We start from the raw sequence: 16,031 nt of genomic DNA on the forward strand, positions 1-16,031 counted from the left end.
CATAGGCCCAGCAAGTCTGCCCGATATTTCCCAAAAGTATAAACTTATCTAGTTTGTAGGATAGCCTTATAGTGCCATAAAACTTTTTGAGTTATGTGCATATTATAGAAGGGTGAACTGAGGTAAAACAGTGTGTGAAAAAAAAGTGTAAAAAAAGCTTATAAGTATTTTAATAACATTTCCAAAAATCTGCAAAATGACTTACGCTTTAGTGTTGCCAAGTGTAGCCTGCTCCAGCCCCCCCCCCCCCTTATCAGTGTATTACTTCAAGTCCTGATGTATCATGTAACAAATAATAATTACTTATGCAGGTAAGGGGAGTTTGAGGAGGGGCATTACTGCTCTTGTTTATTGCCAAGAGGCTTGCTTGTTTCCATGGGGATAATGTCACATGCTTTGTGAAAGCTTCAGCATTATACTGTGCACTGCATTACTCAGATGTCATGTGACCCTGCCCCCTACCATGCACGTGCATGAGTGTATTCAGCAGAAGCTATTGCCTGGATAGCACCTTCCATATATGGAAATGCCCAGGGGGAGCTTGCTGCAAACAAATCTATGCCTGAATTAAAGGGATTAAAACAGAAACGGTTTTGCAGGTAAGCTTTGGCTGCATTATATATTTGGAAACTTATGTTAGTTCATACTGTTTTATGTCCCTTTAAGCTTACCCCAGCCATTCTTAAAGTGCCCCACAGTGTTTGTCATTACCACCTCTTGTGAAAGTTTACTCCATGGGGTAGATTTAATCTACCCCCGCAGTTATCAGATTGCTGGAAACAAAAGTTAAGAAGCAATAGTTGTAAACCGCTGCTCCTTAACTCGTCCGCCACCAGTGAGGCGGCGGACAGCAATCATCCTGATCGTATCCGATTGACACCCCCTGCTAGCGGCCGATTGGGGCAGCATTGCACAATCATTTCACTAGAGATGCTTGTGCAATGTTAAATGCCGACAGTGTATGATGTCGGCATTTAGCGATGTTGGGCGGACATGACCCACTACAGCGGATCATGTCCGTCCGACATTTAATAAATCGGCCCCATGAATCAATCACCCTTTCTGTAAAGAAGTGCTTCCTCAAATTACTCCTGAATCTATTACCCTTCAGCTTGAGATCATGACCCCTTGTTCTTGAAATCTTATCCCATGCATTCTTAAAGTCCCCCACAGTGTTTGTCATTACCACTTCTTGTGGAAGTTTATTCCATGAATCAATCACTATTTGAGATCAAACTGGATTGGGTACACATCTCATAACCCTGCAAAACTCACAGCCCAGGCAGCTAGTTACCAGCACTCACAGTCAGCTGTATAGCTTTTAGTGACTCAGGCAGTTAACCCCTGTGTATATAAAATTAAAAAGCAGATTACTGCTGCACAATACATAAGAGTGGCAGAACAGGTCAATGGCAGCTGGTGCGATTACACTCTCAGACTATTTGTGTGAAGTAGATATTTTTCTACTCTAAGGATTATCATAAGCTCAATGAGTTATAGTCATGGGGATTTCATCTGTTTTTCTGTGGTGCTGCCAAATCCAAATTACATTGAAGGAAGATTTGTACAACCATATAGCTGTCTGTAAATCAGCATCTCAAAAATTAGCTCTTTTGATTGTCATCTTTCGTAATGTTTTACAGCATATGAGTATAAGTAGGGATTGGCGAATGTTTCTAAAAATTTGAAATTTAAAACGAATTTTGATACATTCGTTCATTCTAATCGAATTTCAAATGTTTATATAACATTCTAACATTCTATTTTCGAATTTTCGAATTTTTCAATCAAATTTTAAAATATTTGTTCGAATTATAGAATGTTTAGCTATGTATTCATTCAATTTCGAAATAGTATTTCTAGTATACAACTGTGTTTAATAAATGTAATATTCGAATGCTACTTTCGAATTCGAATTTCACATTCGAATTCTAAATAGTATTTCTAGTCTAATACTATATTTTAAATGTGACATTCGAATTCTAAATAGTATTTCTAGTCTAATACTATATTTTAAATGTGACATTCGAATTCTAAATAGTATTTCTGGTCTTATACTGTATTTTATAAATGTAATATTCGAATTCGAATGTGACATTCGAATTCGAATGTAACATCGAATTCAAAATAGTATTTCTAGTCTACAATTGTGTTTTATAAATGTAAATTTTGGAATTCGAATGTGACATTCGAATGTAATATTCAAATTCAAATGTAACATTCGAAAACTGTAAATAACATTCAATAATAGAATTTTTAAGAATATAAACACATTCGCCCATCCCTAAGTATAAGCAGAAAGCCAGTACCTTTATGTGTTTGTGATTTTATTTTACATACCCAAAATAAATGCTCTCACTCAGTTCTAATGCTGCTTTTGGTTATGTTATGCCACTGGAGCTCATACTGGACTGCATTTAAATTGCTAGCCCCCCTAGGCACAGATAAATTATTCTCTAAGTATTCTGAAATGTAATATTATAGCATTATACTATAAAATACATATAAATAAAATATTGTAAATACAAGTATAATGTACCTACATCTCCACAGCTTTAATAGTAAGTTATTATGGTTGTTCTATATTAACAATATAGATCACAGACATAACTAATATATAAGCGTTCCATGGGAGTTTCAAGGGACTTCTATGGGAGTAACCCATATTTTAATGGAGATAAGTTGTGAGTTTTAAAAACTCTATTCTCCATGTTAGATGAACCATTTCAGACCTTTGTCTCTTCCAGTTTTTTGTTAAAACCATGAATCATTTTGAAGATTCAGTTTCCAAGCCAGATCCAATTCTGGTAAAGGACAGATCTAGCCAGGATCACATTTTCCCAGGGTTACAGAATACGTTTCATTCCGAACTTTTTAGAAGGATCTCTTCTGTTTCATGTTCCAAAAGACCCTGTGAAAGTAGACACTTTCTTTCAGTCCAACCTCAGCCTGGTACTTATGGGTGTCTTAGTTTAGGTCGCAGATTCGGAGCATGAGCAAGGATTTTAATCCAATTTTTTCATTGCACCTAAGAGGAACATTTCAGGCCTCCTCTGGGTTTCTATGTTTAACCAAGATACTTAGACTTTCATACTTTCAAAATGAAAACTAATCCTACCATTTTGCCCTAGTCCATCTGAGTCGATTTATGTACACAATAGATTTGAAGGATACTTTCCATCAAATGCCTATTCTCAAGGTCCTCCACCAGTTCCTAAGTTTTGCCTTTCTAGAAAAACACTTAGCAGTCTGTGACTCTTCTTTTTGGACTAGTTACAACTTCCAGAGATCAGGGTATTTCATTGACTCTATGGGGCCGATTTTGAGCCTATGCATAGCTTAGACATTTTTCTTCCATCTTGGAAGGTATTGTTTCCTTTTAAACAATCTCTTCTGCCATTATTTGCCCCTGTTTCCGTGCAAGCCCCTGTTCCTGCTCCATAACTTGTCCGCCTGCTCTGAGGCCACGGACAGAAATAAACCCGATCGAATACGATCGGGTTGATTGACACCCCCTGCTAGCGGCCAATTGGCCACAAATCTGGAGGGGTCGGCATTGCTCCAGCAGTTCACAAGAACTATTTTGTTCTCCTTTCTCAGCTATATATGAGTGGGATATCAGAGAGGTGAGTGAGATTAAAAGCTCTTGGAATGTTGGGTATCTTTGAGATTTTTTAGACGTTGTTAATTAATCTCAACACTACTGTAGTGTCAAGTGTATTGGTAGAAAATTAAAATATTATGAATATAAATATTTGAATAAAATGTTATAATCTCTATATAATTTTCAGGGGTGGACTCATCAGCCAGGAAAATAGGACCTGGCCTGAGGGCGCAGCATGTAGGTAGGCACACAAATTGCATCTCTATGGCTCCTGGTGTGCTGCTTAAGATGAGACAGACAGCTGCCCTATCAGTAACTAAGTGTGGGTTTAGTGGGGGCCCTGGCCCCAGAGTGAGGAGTGAGGGGCCTTGTGCCTGGATGTAGGGTTTGTTGATCGGTGGGCCCTTAAGTAGGGTGGGGCCTACCAGGGGTTTGTCTCTGTGAGGGCCATCGAGTGTGAGGGCCATGGAGTGTGGTGTTTGGCTCTGGAGGTTGGGGGCCCTGTCTCTGACCCTTGACATTGGGGGGTCCTGGCCCTGGAGGTTGGGGGCCCTGTCTCTGACCTTTGACGTTGGGGGTCCTGGCCCTGGAGGTTGGGGGACCTGTTGGGGGATAGGCAGGGAAGCTACCATGTTCATTTGCATAAAATTGAATAAATGTGGGTCAATGTGAGATAGTGGGTGCCCTTCCTTAATTTTTGCCCACTGCCCTGATTGGTCTCAGTCTGCCTTTGTAATATATGTTAAATAGCAAGTTAGCATTTGTTTGCAAACAAGTAATGTTGAATGTTCATCATACCTTCAGGGGCCGAATTATCAATGTGCGGGTGGACATGATCTGCTGTAACGGATCATTTCAGCCGCACATCAATAAATGCTGACAGCATACGCTGTCAGCATTTTTTATTGCACAAGCATTTCACTAGAAATGCTTGTACAATGCCACCCCTTGCACATCGCTAGCAGGTGGTGTCAATCAACCCGATGCAATCGGGAGGATTGCTGTCTGCCGCCTCAGAGGTGGCGGACGAGTTAAGGAGCAGCGGTCTTAAGACTACTGCTTCTTAACTCCTATTTCCGCCGAAAGGCTCGCACGGAAACAACTGCATACAGCTCCATACGGAGCTTGATGAATCGGCCCCTACGAATGAACATGTCACACATTTGTCATTTCAATGAATGTTCAATGTATAAATCTAACCCTAGTTACAGAAACCTCACTTTTTTTATAGATTTTCAGTATGTTTTAAAGATTGCAGAAAAATACAGTTATATGAAGATTTGAAGGGGCATATTTATCAATGTGCGAGCGGACATGATACGAAGTAGCGTATCATGTCCACCGCACATCAATAAATGCCGACAGCATATGCATTGCCACCCCTGCAGATTCGTGGCCAATCGGCCACTAGCAGGGGGTGTCAAGCAACCCGATCTTATTCGATTGGGTTAATTTCTGTCCACAACCTCATAGCAGGCGGACAAGTTATGGAGCAGCGGTCTTTAGACCGCTGCTTTATAACTTTTTTATAACTTCTGTTTCCGGCGAAATGTCCCGAAATCTTACTTGATCCACTGCAGCACTCATATTGTTGCAAACATTATGCCACTCACCACTTTCAGTTTGATTACTTCTTATCTCCATTGAGCATGATGCATACAATATTCTAAAGACTAAAAAAACACAAAATATTCTAAATGACTACACTAAATGTAACAATTAAATTACAAATAGGTTGTCTAGCCCTTTACTATTGGAGAATGAGATGGTAGCTCCACTACAGCATACCAGGTATAGTATGCTACATATTTAAAATAGATACTGCAACGTTTTGAATTTATCTCAAAGGATAACTTAATGTCTTACTGTTAACAGCCAACTATGAATTTTTGCAGGGAATGACCACAAAGTTATTTCAACTTTGACACTCAAAATGGGCAACTAGTACCTGCCATTTGTTAAATTATATTTCTATGAGTGTTTTTACATTTGAGGAGATATGAGAAAGTGGGATATACCGCATCAGAGTTATTTTGCCTATATGCAAAGTCAACACACTATGTTGAGGATTTCCATAAGAACTCTACTGACTTTTGGAATCCCTCACAGATAGAATTTTTATGTCGTTTGACACAACAGGGTGGCCATTCTATATCCTGTGCAAATAACGTATTGGTTAATTACAAAAGTATGGAAATACTTAAAAGGACATTAAACTGCTGTACACAGCTACAAAAGAATAGTAACTAATCACTACGTTTTTGTATTGTATCCTTTTCCTGCAGCTCTTTACAAATCAGTTCTCCTGTTTCAATAGCTTAAATGTGCTAGACATTGAAGCTCCGCCTCTTAGTAATGGGGGCTGCCATCTTGGAGTTCAGGTATTCTTACAGCCTGTGGCAGAAGCTCAGCACACTCACAGATCAGTTATGTTGCCTATTTTTTTACAGCTATATAATGAGCTTCAGGTTAGGGTGCACAATACAAAGCAGGGGCTGTACATTTTTGCTTTTTTACACAGTTTTACATTTACAAAAAATATATTTTTAAAAAGCACTCAGCAATACTATAGAGCAATGCAGCCACATCAAAAATGTAAAGCTCCTGCTTGGTATCACACACCGCAAACTATGGACATGCAGATAATGTTTTCTGATCAAGTTTGCTGCACTTTATTTTATCCTGCTTTTAGATGTCTGTATGTGCATTTAAAGGGACAGTCAACTCAAAAAAATTTATTTTTTAAAAAGATAGATAATCCCTTTATTACCCATCCCACAGTTTTGCATAACCAACACAGTTATAGTAATATACTTTTTACCTCTGTGATTACCTTGTATCTAAGTATTTTCTGACAGCCCCCTGATCACATGACATTTTATTTATTGTTTATTGACTTGGATTTTTTCCAATTAGTGCAGTGTCTGCCACAAGCCATGGGCGTGAGCACAATGTTATCTATATGGCCCACATGAACTAGCAATCTCCTGTTGTGAAATGCAAATAAAAAAGCATGTGATAATAGGCTGTCTGTAGTGGCTTAGAAACAGGCAGACATTTAGAGGTATAAATGTTATAAAGTATATTAATCTAACAATGTTGGTTGTGAAAAGCTGGGGAATGAGTAGTAAAGGCGTTATCTATCTTTTTAAACAATAACAATTTTGGTGTTCACTGTCCCTTTAAGTACAAAATAAAGATATAAAAAACAAACAAATAGGAAGTCTGTTGAAAATAGTTTTGACTGTTTATTTTGTATATACAACAATAAAGATTCAACAATTTATTTTTATTTGAAATTTATCAAATGTACGTGTTGTCTTTCTTCTATTTAATGTAAAGTCTTTTTGTGAAAGCTTTCTTGAAACAGATTATCAAAAATACTAAAAATGTGATTGCAAGAGACATGCTAATGTTTAACAATTTTCTCTTTTTTTTATTTCTTCTTCAGGAAAATATGACAGCATTTTGTCAGGACAAATCTCTTCAAGAAATCCCCCTGGGACTTCACCCAAATGTCAAAACACTTGACTTGTCTAAAAATGAGCTTCAGAACATCACAGAATATCCACTCGCATTTTATCTTTCTATAGAGGCTCTTGATTTAAGTGACAACAAAATTAGCTTTGTTCAGCCAGGCGCATTTACTTGCATGTCTAACTTAAAGAGGATACATTTTTCCGGTAACTATTTAGATAGATATATGCAATATAGAGTGTCTGGAATTGGGTTATTGCCCCATGTACAATACCTGGACCTGTCAAGAAACAGCCTGTATACAGACATGACTGGACACTTTTTAGAAGAAGCCCCATCACTTCAGTATTTGTTGTTACCAGACAACAGCATAACAATGATAACACCAAATACTTTTCATGGATCTCCACTGTTAAAAGAGGTGGATCTTCATAATAATATTGTCATGGACATAGAAGATGGATCTTTTGAGCACTTAAAATATCTTACAAAGCTTAATCTTGCTATGAATTCTATCAGCTGTGTATCCGATTTTAACCTTCGACAGCTGCACAGTCTCAACTTGAGCAAAAACAGTATTGAAATGTTCTATACATCAGATTCAGACGAGGAATTTAAACTCGAATATCTCGATCTGAGTGACAATAAACTCTTTCGTTTTCCTGTTTTACCGAGGGTGAACAATCTTGTTTCCATAGATTTATCACAAAATTTTATACACTTTGGTGCAGAGACTTCTCAGGATGATAACGAGTGGCTGAATGATCCTTTCCAAATGGAGATTGAAAGTGAAAAAATGAAAAATGCAAGCACTGTAATTTTACCAAAGCTTACCTATTTAGATTTAAGTTACAATGAAATAAAATACATACCAGAGGATTTCTTTATTACGTTACCATCTCTTAGGTTTTTAAATCTTAGCAGAAACTGTCTTGAGGTATTTTCTGTTGACCAAACTGTAACATTGAACTCATTGGTCATACTTGACTTAAGTGGCAATACTCTACGGAATATATCACTGTCACCAACTTCTTTTTATAGTTTACAGCAACTATACCTACAAAATAACCTTTTACAGACTCTAGAGTCAACCATTTTCCAAGGTTTAAGAAGCATTTTGACGATTGACCTCCAAAACAATAATATAAGTCTTTGCAGCCCAAGTTTGGGTATTGTAAAACAAAGAACTGAAGAAGAAGATGGATGTGTATCCTTTTTCAACATTCCTACACTACAACATTTGAACCTTAGACAGAACATGATGCCGTACGTACCTCAATTTGCATTTATGGGGACTTCATTGGCTTTTCTTGATCTGTCAATGAACCAAGGACTTACAATTAGACCAAAAGCTTTGTCAGGATTGGAAAATTATCTTGAAATGCTGCATGTGGAAGAAAATTCTCTACAAATATTGAATGTTGATTTACATTATTTTGTTCAAATGAAATATTTAAACCTCTCTGGAAACCAGTTGACATGGCTACCAATGTGGACGAAGGATTGCAGCTTAGAAACACTTGATTTAAGTCACAACAGTTTTAGTAATTTGCAGCTTTGTAATATCCCTGTTTTGGAAAAGACTTTAAAAACACTCTCCTTACATGGAAATCCACTTAGCTGTTGTGAAAATTATTGGATTACACATATGATCCAAAGATCTCTAGTAACTATAAAAGCATTGGATTTAACAATGTGCAACTACTCAAAAGGTTTAGAGAATCAAAAGGAAACATTAGTTGGACACATCAGGTCTGATATCTGTGAAAAAGAAGACTTGAACAAAATAAATATAATAACCATTTTAACTTTAGTGTTAGTATTATCAGTTATTGTTATCGGTCTGACCTCATTCTGTTGTTATCGAAGACAAAAATTTAGTCAACAATTTAAAGCTTAAACGGAATGATATATACAATATCATAAAGTGAACTATGTCTATGATGTTTTACCAGCTAGTACTGTGTACTTTTTTTTACCCTTTTATTGTAAGAGAGATTTACAGTGGACCACTCCAGTAAAGCTAAGGAGTTAAAGGGACATAAGGTCAAAATTAAACTTTCATGATTCATAAAGAGCATGACATTCTAAATTACCAATTTTCTTCTACTATTTCATTTGCTATATTCTCTTGGTATCATTTGTTTAAAAGCATACCTATGTAAGCTCAAGAGCAGCCAAGCAGAACTGGAAGCAACCTGCTGATTGATGGCTTCACACATATGATTCTTCTAATTGGCCCACTACATTTGCTCAGCTACCTCCCAGTAGTGCATTGCTGTTCCCTCAAAAAAGAACACCAGGATAATAAAGCAAATATGATTATACAAGTAAATGTAAATCGTGAAAGAAAAATGTGGAGTTTCATGTCCCTTTAAAATTATATTTCTGTGACTGCTGTTTTAAGTTAAAGGGACATGGAAGTGCCAGATAGAGGGTGCAGTTTAAAAAATGTTCTAATCTACTTCTATTGTCAAGTTTACTTATTTCTCAATCCTTTGTTGAAGCCTCACTTCTTTCAATTACAGAATACCTATATATGCTCAAGAGTGTGCACGTGTCTGCAACAGCATATGTATTGTATGCATTGTAACACTGCTGCAATATAATGCCGAAGGCACATGCATGCTTAAAAAGCCGACCTCAGTATGCTGTCATGGAAAGGAGACTAATACAATAGGAACATTTGATAGAAAATTAAATTGGAACTTTTTTTTTTTATTTTGCCACCAAAATCATCACATTTTACATCTGCGTCTCATGTCCCTTTAATAATCTGCATATGAGTCATTTTTACGATGATTTTGAGAAGAAATTTTATATAAAAGCCTGGAGACTATATTATGAAGGATTATGGGTATATATGTAAACAAACACAAAACTAGGGGAGATCTTTAAATATGCGCTTATTCCACTTCATTATATTACATTTACTAAGAATTGTATTTAAATACTTTAGGCTAGATTGGATTGAAGCCATAGGTGAGATTACAAGTGGAGTGCAAATATTAACACACAATCTGGCATTACAAGTTGATGGGTAAATATTTTAATCAAAGCATCTTAACAGAGCTAAAACTTTTTTTGAGTGTCTATACTTTTAATGGATAGTGCAGGAGCACTATTAGCGAGCTCATTGTATTACAAGTGATAAATTAAGTGTTGCACTCAAGTGCAATCCAAAATACCACAGTAAAACGTATCGCCTTTTAAGACCATCAGCTTTGCGCACCCACTGCTCAGCACACCATTGGTTTAGCGCTTGAGCGTTATCCAACATGAAATTTACTTTACGCCCCCCTAGAAGTCTATTGCGTGAGAGATTTAGCGCACTAACATTATCAGGCATGAAGATGTCAGCTCGCCCTTACTTTGTACTAACATGAGCTCAAAAATAAAGACTTTATTAATTGCGCTTGAGCAATGTTAACGCACAATAGTGTTCATATTTTTGCATTCCACTTGTAATCTATCTCTTGGGGGCCCATTTATCAAAGGGCTTGCGGACCTGATCCGACACTGCGGATCAGGTCCGCAAGACCTCGCTAAATGCGGAGAGCAATACGCTCTCCACATTTAACATTGCACCAGCAGCTCACAAGAGCTGCTGGTGCAACGCCGCCCCCTGCTGACTCGCGGCCAATCGGCCGCCAGCAGGGAGCTGTCAATCAACCCGATCGTATTCGATCGGGTTGATTTCCGGCGGTTCCTGTCCGCCTGCTCAGAGCAGGCGGACAGGGTTATGAAGCAGCGGTCTTTAGACCGCTGCTTCATAACTTGTGTTTCTGGCGAGTCTGAAGACTCGCCAGAAACACGGCCCTTCAAGCTCCATACGGAGCTTGATAAATGGGCCTGATAATGTTTAAAACCATCAAATTAAAGGGAAAGAAATCAATACTAGCAGCTTTCTCCTTAAAGCGTGCAACTAATAGGCACAGCTATTAATGTCTATGTGACATGCAACCTGTATTTATTAACAACAACAATGATGTTGCTATGAAATTGTTTGCTGTCATTAAAGGGACATTATACACTGTTTTTTTATTTCCATAAATGTTTTGTAGAGGATCTATTTATATCGGCCATAAAGTTTTTTTGTTTTTTTAAATAGATAGTTTTGCTTATTTTAAATAACATTGCTCTGATTGCCAGACTCCTAACCAAGCCCCAAATATTTAGGAGAATACTGATGTATACCTACTCCAGCTTGCTCCTGTTTGTGTAAAGAGTCTTTTCATATGCAAAGTAAGGGGGAGGGGGGGGGAGTGTCTGATATTTCCCACTTGCAGTGGGTGTTCCAGTAACCTTTTAAACAGAGCTAAACTGGAAGCTTCTAAGAAAGTTTTTAAACTGTTTTAATACTCTATTTTTATATCAGTATCTGTGTTTATTATTCTTTATAGTAGTGTCTATTACATGCAGTTATATGGAAATTGGTGTATACTGTCCCTTTAAGCTGACTCTAACCTTTCTTTTCATGCTGCTATGAAGTCTTTATTACCAGCTGCTGCACTTGAAAAAGGTGAGCAGAAGAAGGAGGAATATATTTTAAGTCCTGTATTAAATGTTTTAAGAAAATGAAAATAATTTTTTACATGAATATTTTTAATTCAGTTTTTTTCGGCCATATTGGTCAATATACACCAAGGGGCCGATTTATCATCGGTCTGTCCTACATGATCCGCTGTCGCCATTTATCATTGCACAAGCAGTTCTTGTGAACTGCTTGTGCAATGCTGCCCCCTGCAGATTTGCGGCCAATCTGCCACTAGCAGGGGATGTCAATCAGCCCGATCATATGAGATTGGGCGGATTGATGTCCGCAGCCTCAGAGCAGGCGAACCAGTTAAGGAACAGCGATCTTAAGACCGTGGCTTCATAACTGCTGTTTCCGGCGAGCCTAAAGGCTCGCGTGGAAACAGGAGCATCAGGGGCCATTCAGGCCTTGATAAATCGGCCCCTAAGTAAGCCTTTTATTATAACATTATTGATAAAATATGCCCTGGATGGAGACACAATTTACATCAGCATAAAAAGCACCCCACCAACTTAATATAGTTTTAATTAAATATATAAAAAGTGCAATATACAATGTGATTACAAAACAAATAGAATGCTGCCACTGTTCCAGTCTCTACTTATAGATCCCTTCAAACTCATGAGCCCTCACTTTAGCTGCAGAAGCTTGAAATAAAACTCTTGAGAAAGTTTGCACAAAAACGTAGAGGAATTTGATGCTACTCAAGATTCCTCAGGCAAAGTGCAGCCAGGGGTGTTTCTGGGTAATCTCTTTTTATATATTTAAATCAAAGACTTTTTAGATTACTTGTATTAAATTTGGATGCAGGATTACCAGTGAGTGTTCCTGGAAAAGCTGTGGGATAGGTCTGTAAACAGATCTAAATTAAACTCCATGGTCTTGTAACTCCTGTCAATAATATGTCCCCACGAGACCACAAATGAGACATGAGTGCCTTCAACTCCTGCCCATACCAGGTCATCAATAAAAACCTCAGGCGTGTAGCTGTTATTACCTATTTGCCCACCTCTATGTTCTCATTAATTTAGGGTCTTGTTTTCTTACATTCATTTTACTGGAGATGTAGTTGAAAACTATGCTGTCTAATTTGATAATGGACGTTCATTGGGGGACTGTTTTTTTTATTTTGCTTACACATTGTTTCATTCTTATTCTACATTAAGAACCCACTATTTTTTAAGAGTGGCTCCTGTGGTCTTTTATAAATGAAGTCTACCCCTTTAAATGTAAGGCAAGTATACCATAGCCATTTCATGTGCAGATGAAGTTAAAGGAACATTAAGCTCAAAATTAAATCAAATTACTTATTTTCTGCTCTTTTATGTAACATATGACTGGAGTGAATCTTAATGGATTCATAACTTTGAGCCTACAGCATTGTATACATTGATTGCTTGATCAGCACAAGATCTAATTTATAGCTGTCCCTAATTTTGTGCAATATGGGCTAGATTTATAAAGCTGAGGCGGACAGGGGCGCATACCATTGCACACGAGCGCTATTCTGCGCTTGCGTTCAATCCCACAGCCAATCACGTGCGGGCAGGAGCTGTCAATCTCCCCGGTCGGACTAGATTGTGGAGATTGAATTTCGCCACCTTAGAGGTGGCGAAAGGTTAGGAAAGCAATGGTCTGATGACCGCTGTTTGTTAAATACAGTGAGCAGGTTCTCTTGTGAGAACCAGCAGCTGTAGGGGCTCAAAGACTGGCGAAAGCCTTTGATAAATGGACCCCTAAAGGGGAAAAGGTAAACATGTTCAAACAGATTTTCAAGGGGTATGGCACTGGACTGCAAAGCATTGCTAGTCTTGCTGATGAAATTATAGTTTTATATGATTTTAAAATACTTGCTTTGCATTTAGTATCAGATATATATGCTATTCATTTAAAAAAAAGGATTCCAAATTTGAAAACTAATGATACCTTGATCTTTGCTGGATGGCTGTCGCCCTGCTAAAGTATTTTTATTTTCTTTTGCTGGCAGATCTAAGCCGTTTAGGACCAGATTACAAGTTGAGTGCAAAATTAAGCTTTCGCTATATTTGAGCTCCACTCGTAATACCAGCACATGCATTTGTGCGCTGGTATTTGAAGCGGCCTTTAATATTGCAGAAATAATTTTCAAGAGATTTTAAAGACATTTTTATATTCACATAGTATATATTAGCAATTAAGCATTGCCTTGCAGAAAACCCTGTATATAAATTAGACAATTTTTAATAGTTTTTAAACATTATTTTGTTATTGAGGAACATATACCTTGAAATGTCTCTTGATCATGTTTATTGTATCTTTATCATATCTTCTTTGCTGCAACCAATTAGGGACATATATAAATGACCATTATGCATCGTTCAAGCAATCACTGTAAAACAAGTCCCAGGAAAAAACAAGCAAATATTATAAAGGGACATTAAACACATTGTAATTGTAATATAAAATATTAATTATGAGTAGTAAATCAACTTTGTAATATACTTTAATTATTCATTTTAACACCTCTCTGTCTTCCTGTATTATAACTCTATGGCCCCTATTTAATAAAGGTCTGTCGGACCTGATCCGACAGTGCGGATCAGGTCCGACAGACCTCACTGAATGCGGAGAGCAATACGCTCTCTGTAATCAGCATTGCAGCAGCAGCTCTTGTGTACTGCTGGTGCAATGCCGTCCCCTGCAGATTCGCGGCCAATCGGCCGCTAGCAGGGGGTGTCAATCAACCTTTAGAGCAGGCGGACAGGTCATGGAGCAACGGTCTTTAGACCCTCAAACTTCTTCCGGAGTTTGATAAATGGGCCCCTATAAATTAAGGGTTTTCCACATCTGAGGATTGTAAGTGTGCACTGTATACATCATTCACCTTACCCTACTACATAGTTGTGCCTTATTCTCTGCAACAGAGAAAATTAATATTATAACAATACCGATGATTTTACTAACAAAATGACAGTGGTCAGATGTGTCTACTCCTAAAAATTCATAATCAGCTGCTCCAAATATTGGTTGAAGTTTGGCAGCTGAAAAACCACTGCAGCAAACAAGGTGTTAATACATAAAAAAAAAACCATACTTGCCTAGTATGTTAATTAATTGTATGATAGCAGAACAATATTGTAATTACAAGGTATGTCTCTTAAATAAAGCATATTACATGTTTTTCTATTCATGATTAAACATTGTTTAGCAAGTTGTATTTAATTTCGTTTAAGGGTTAATCTTCATGAAGCTGAACAAAATCTGTTGTGTTTAGATTGTGTTTAGCTGTTGTATTTGGAATTTTCTATTGACACTAATGAATGTTATCCCTGTGACACATTTATACTTCATATTGTAGAGAGATGACTTTACACTGCACTATGTGCAGAAGTTAAAGAAGAGAAATGTAGCTGAGATAATTGTTTACCTATAGTGTATGAAGGATTTAATGCTATCGGAACTCTGTTCTTGAATGTATTTTTGTTTTATTATTATTTTCTGAATGTATTTTGCATAAAATAAACATATTTTAATAAAGGTGTTTGTTTTGCTTATAAATTATAATTCTGCTTGTCAGTTCAAGTTTATAAAAATAGTCATTAATTAATGTTTTATTTAGCAATAATTACCATGACAATCTATTTTCCATTTTCTTAAACAACCATTTAAAATGTAATTTCTCACTAATTGTTATTGTTTAAAAAGATAGATAACGCCTTTACTACCCATTCCCCAGCTTTGCAAAGCCAGCATTGTTATATTCATATATTTGATAACATTTAAACCTCTAAATTTCTGCCTGTTTTTAAGCCACTACAGACGGCCTCTTAGTACATGCTTTTTTTTATAAGCTTTTCACAACAGGGAGTGCTAGTTCATGTGGGCCATATAGATAACAGTGTGCTCTCTCCCGTGGAGTTGTGTGTGACACTGCACTAATTGGCTAAAATGCATGTCAATAGATAATAAATAAAGTCATGTGATCAGGAGGCAGTGCACATTCCCAAATTATTTAAAAGTGAAATGCGTTGAGTAAAATGAGAAATGAAATGAGCAACATAAAGTACAAAATGTGTCCAGAAAAGTGCTCAATGCGAAAATTCTAATTGTACCAAGTGGGCAACAGTAGAAAGGGACAGATAAAGAGGATTAAACTATGCTATGTGCCACGTGTGAGGGTAAATAAATAAATAAAAACGTCTGGCCCACAATCATAATAACATCAAGGTTGAGAAACAAATATAATATAAAGTAACAGTAGTAAAGCTCGAAAACAAGTTGCTAGCAAGTTAAAGGGACATCAAATAAATAAAAATATTTCATGATTGAGATAGAACATATAATTTTAAACCACACTTTAATATACTTCTATTATCACATTTTCTTCATTTTCTTGCCATCCCTTGTTAAAAAACAGGAAGGTACGTTTAGGAG

General features: G+C 37.1%; 1 protein-coding gene across 1 annotated transcript in view; it reads left to right on the forward strand.

The window, feature by feature from the left end:
• The window catches only part of LRRC32 (leucine rich repeat containing 32), a 96,336-nt gene extending 81,202 nt beyond the window's left edge, over positions 1-15,134 (forward strand). Inside the window, exon 3 of the mRNA XM_053708697.1 lies at positions 7,056-15,134. Coding sequence (XP_053564672.1) covers positions 7,056-8,981 — 1,926 coding nt within the window. The 3' untranslated portion in view covers positions 8,982-15,134. The remainder of the gene's footprint in view (positions 1-7,055) is intronic.
• Positions 15,135-16,031: the final 897 nt, after the last annotated feature.

The sequence above is a fragment of the Bombina bombina genome, chromosome 3 (assembly GCF_027579735.1).
Source record: "Bombina bombina isolate aBomBom1 chromosome 3, aBomBom1.pri, whole genome shotgun sequence".
Lineage (NCBI taxonomy): Eukaryota > Metazoa > Chordata > Amphibia > Anura > Bombinatoridae > Bombina > Bombina bombina.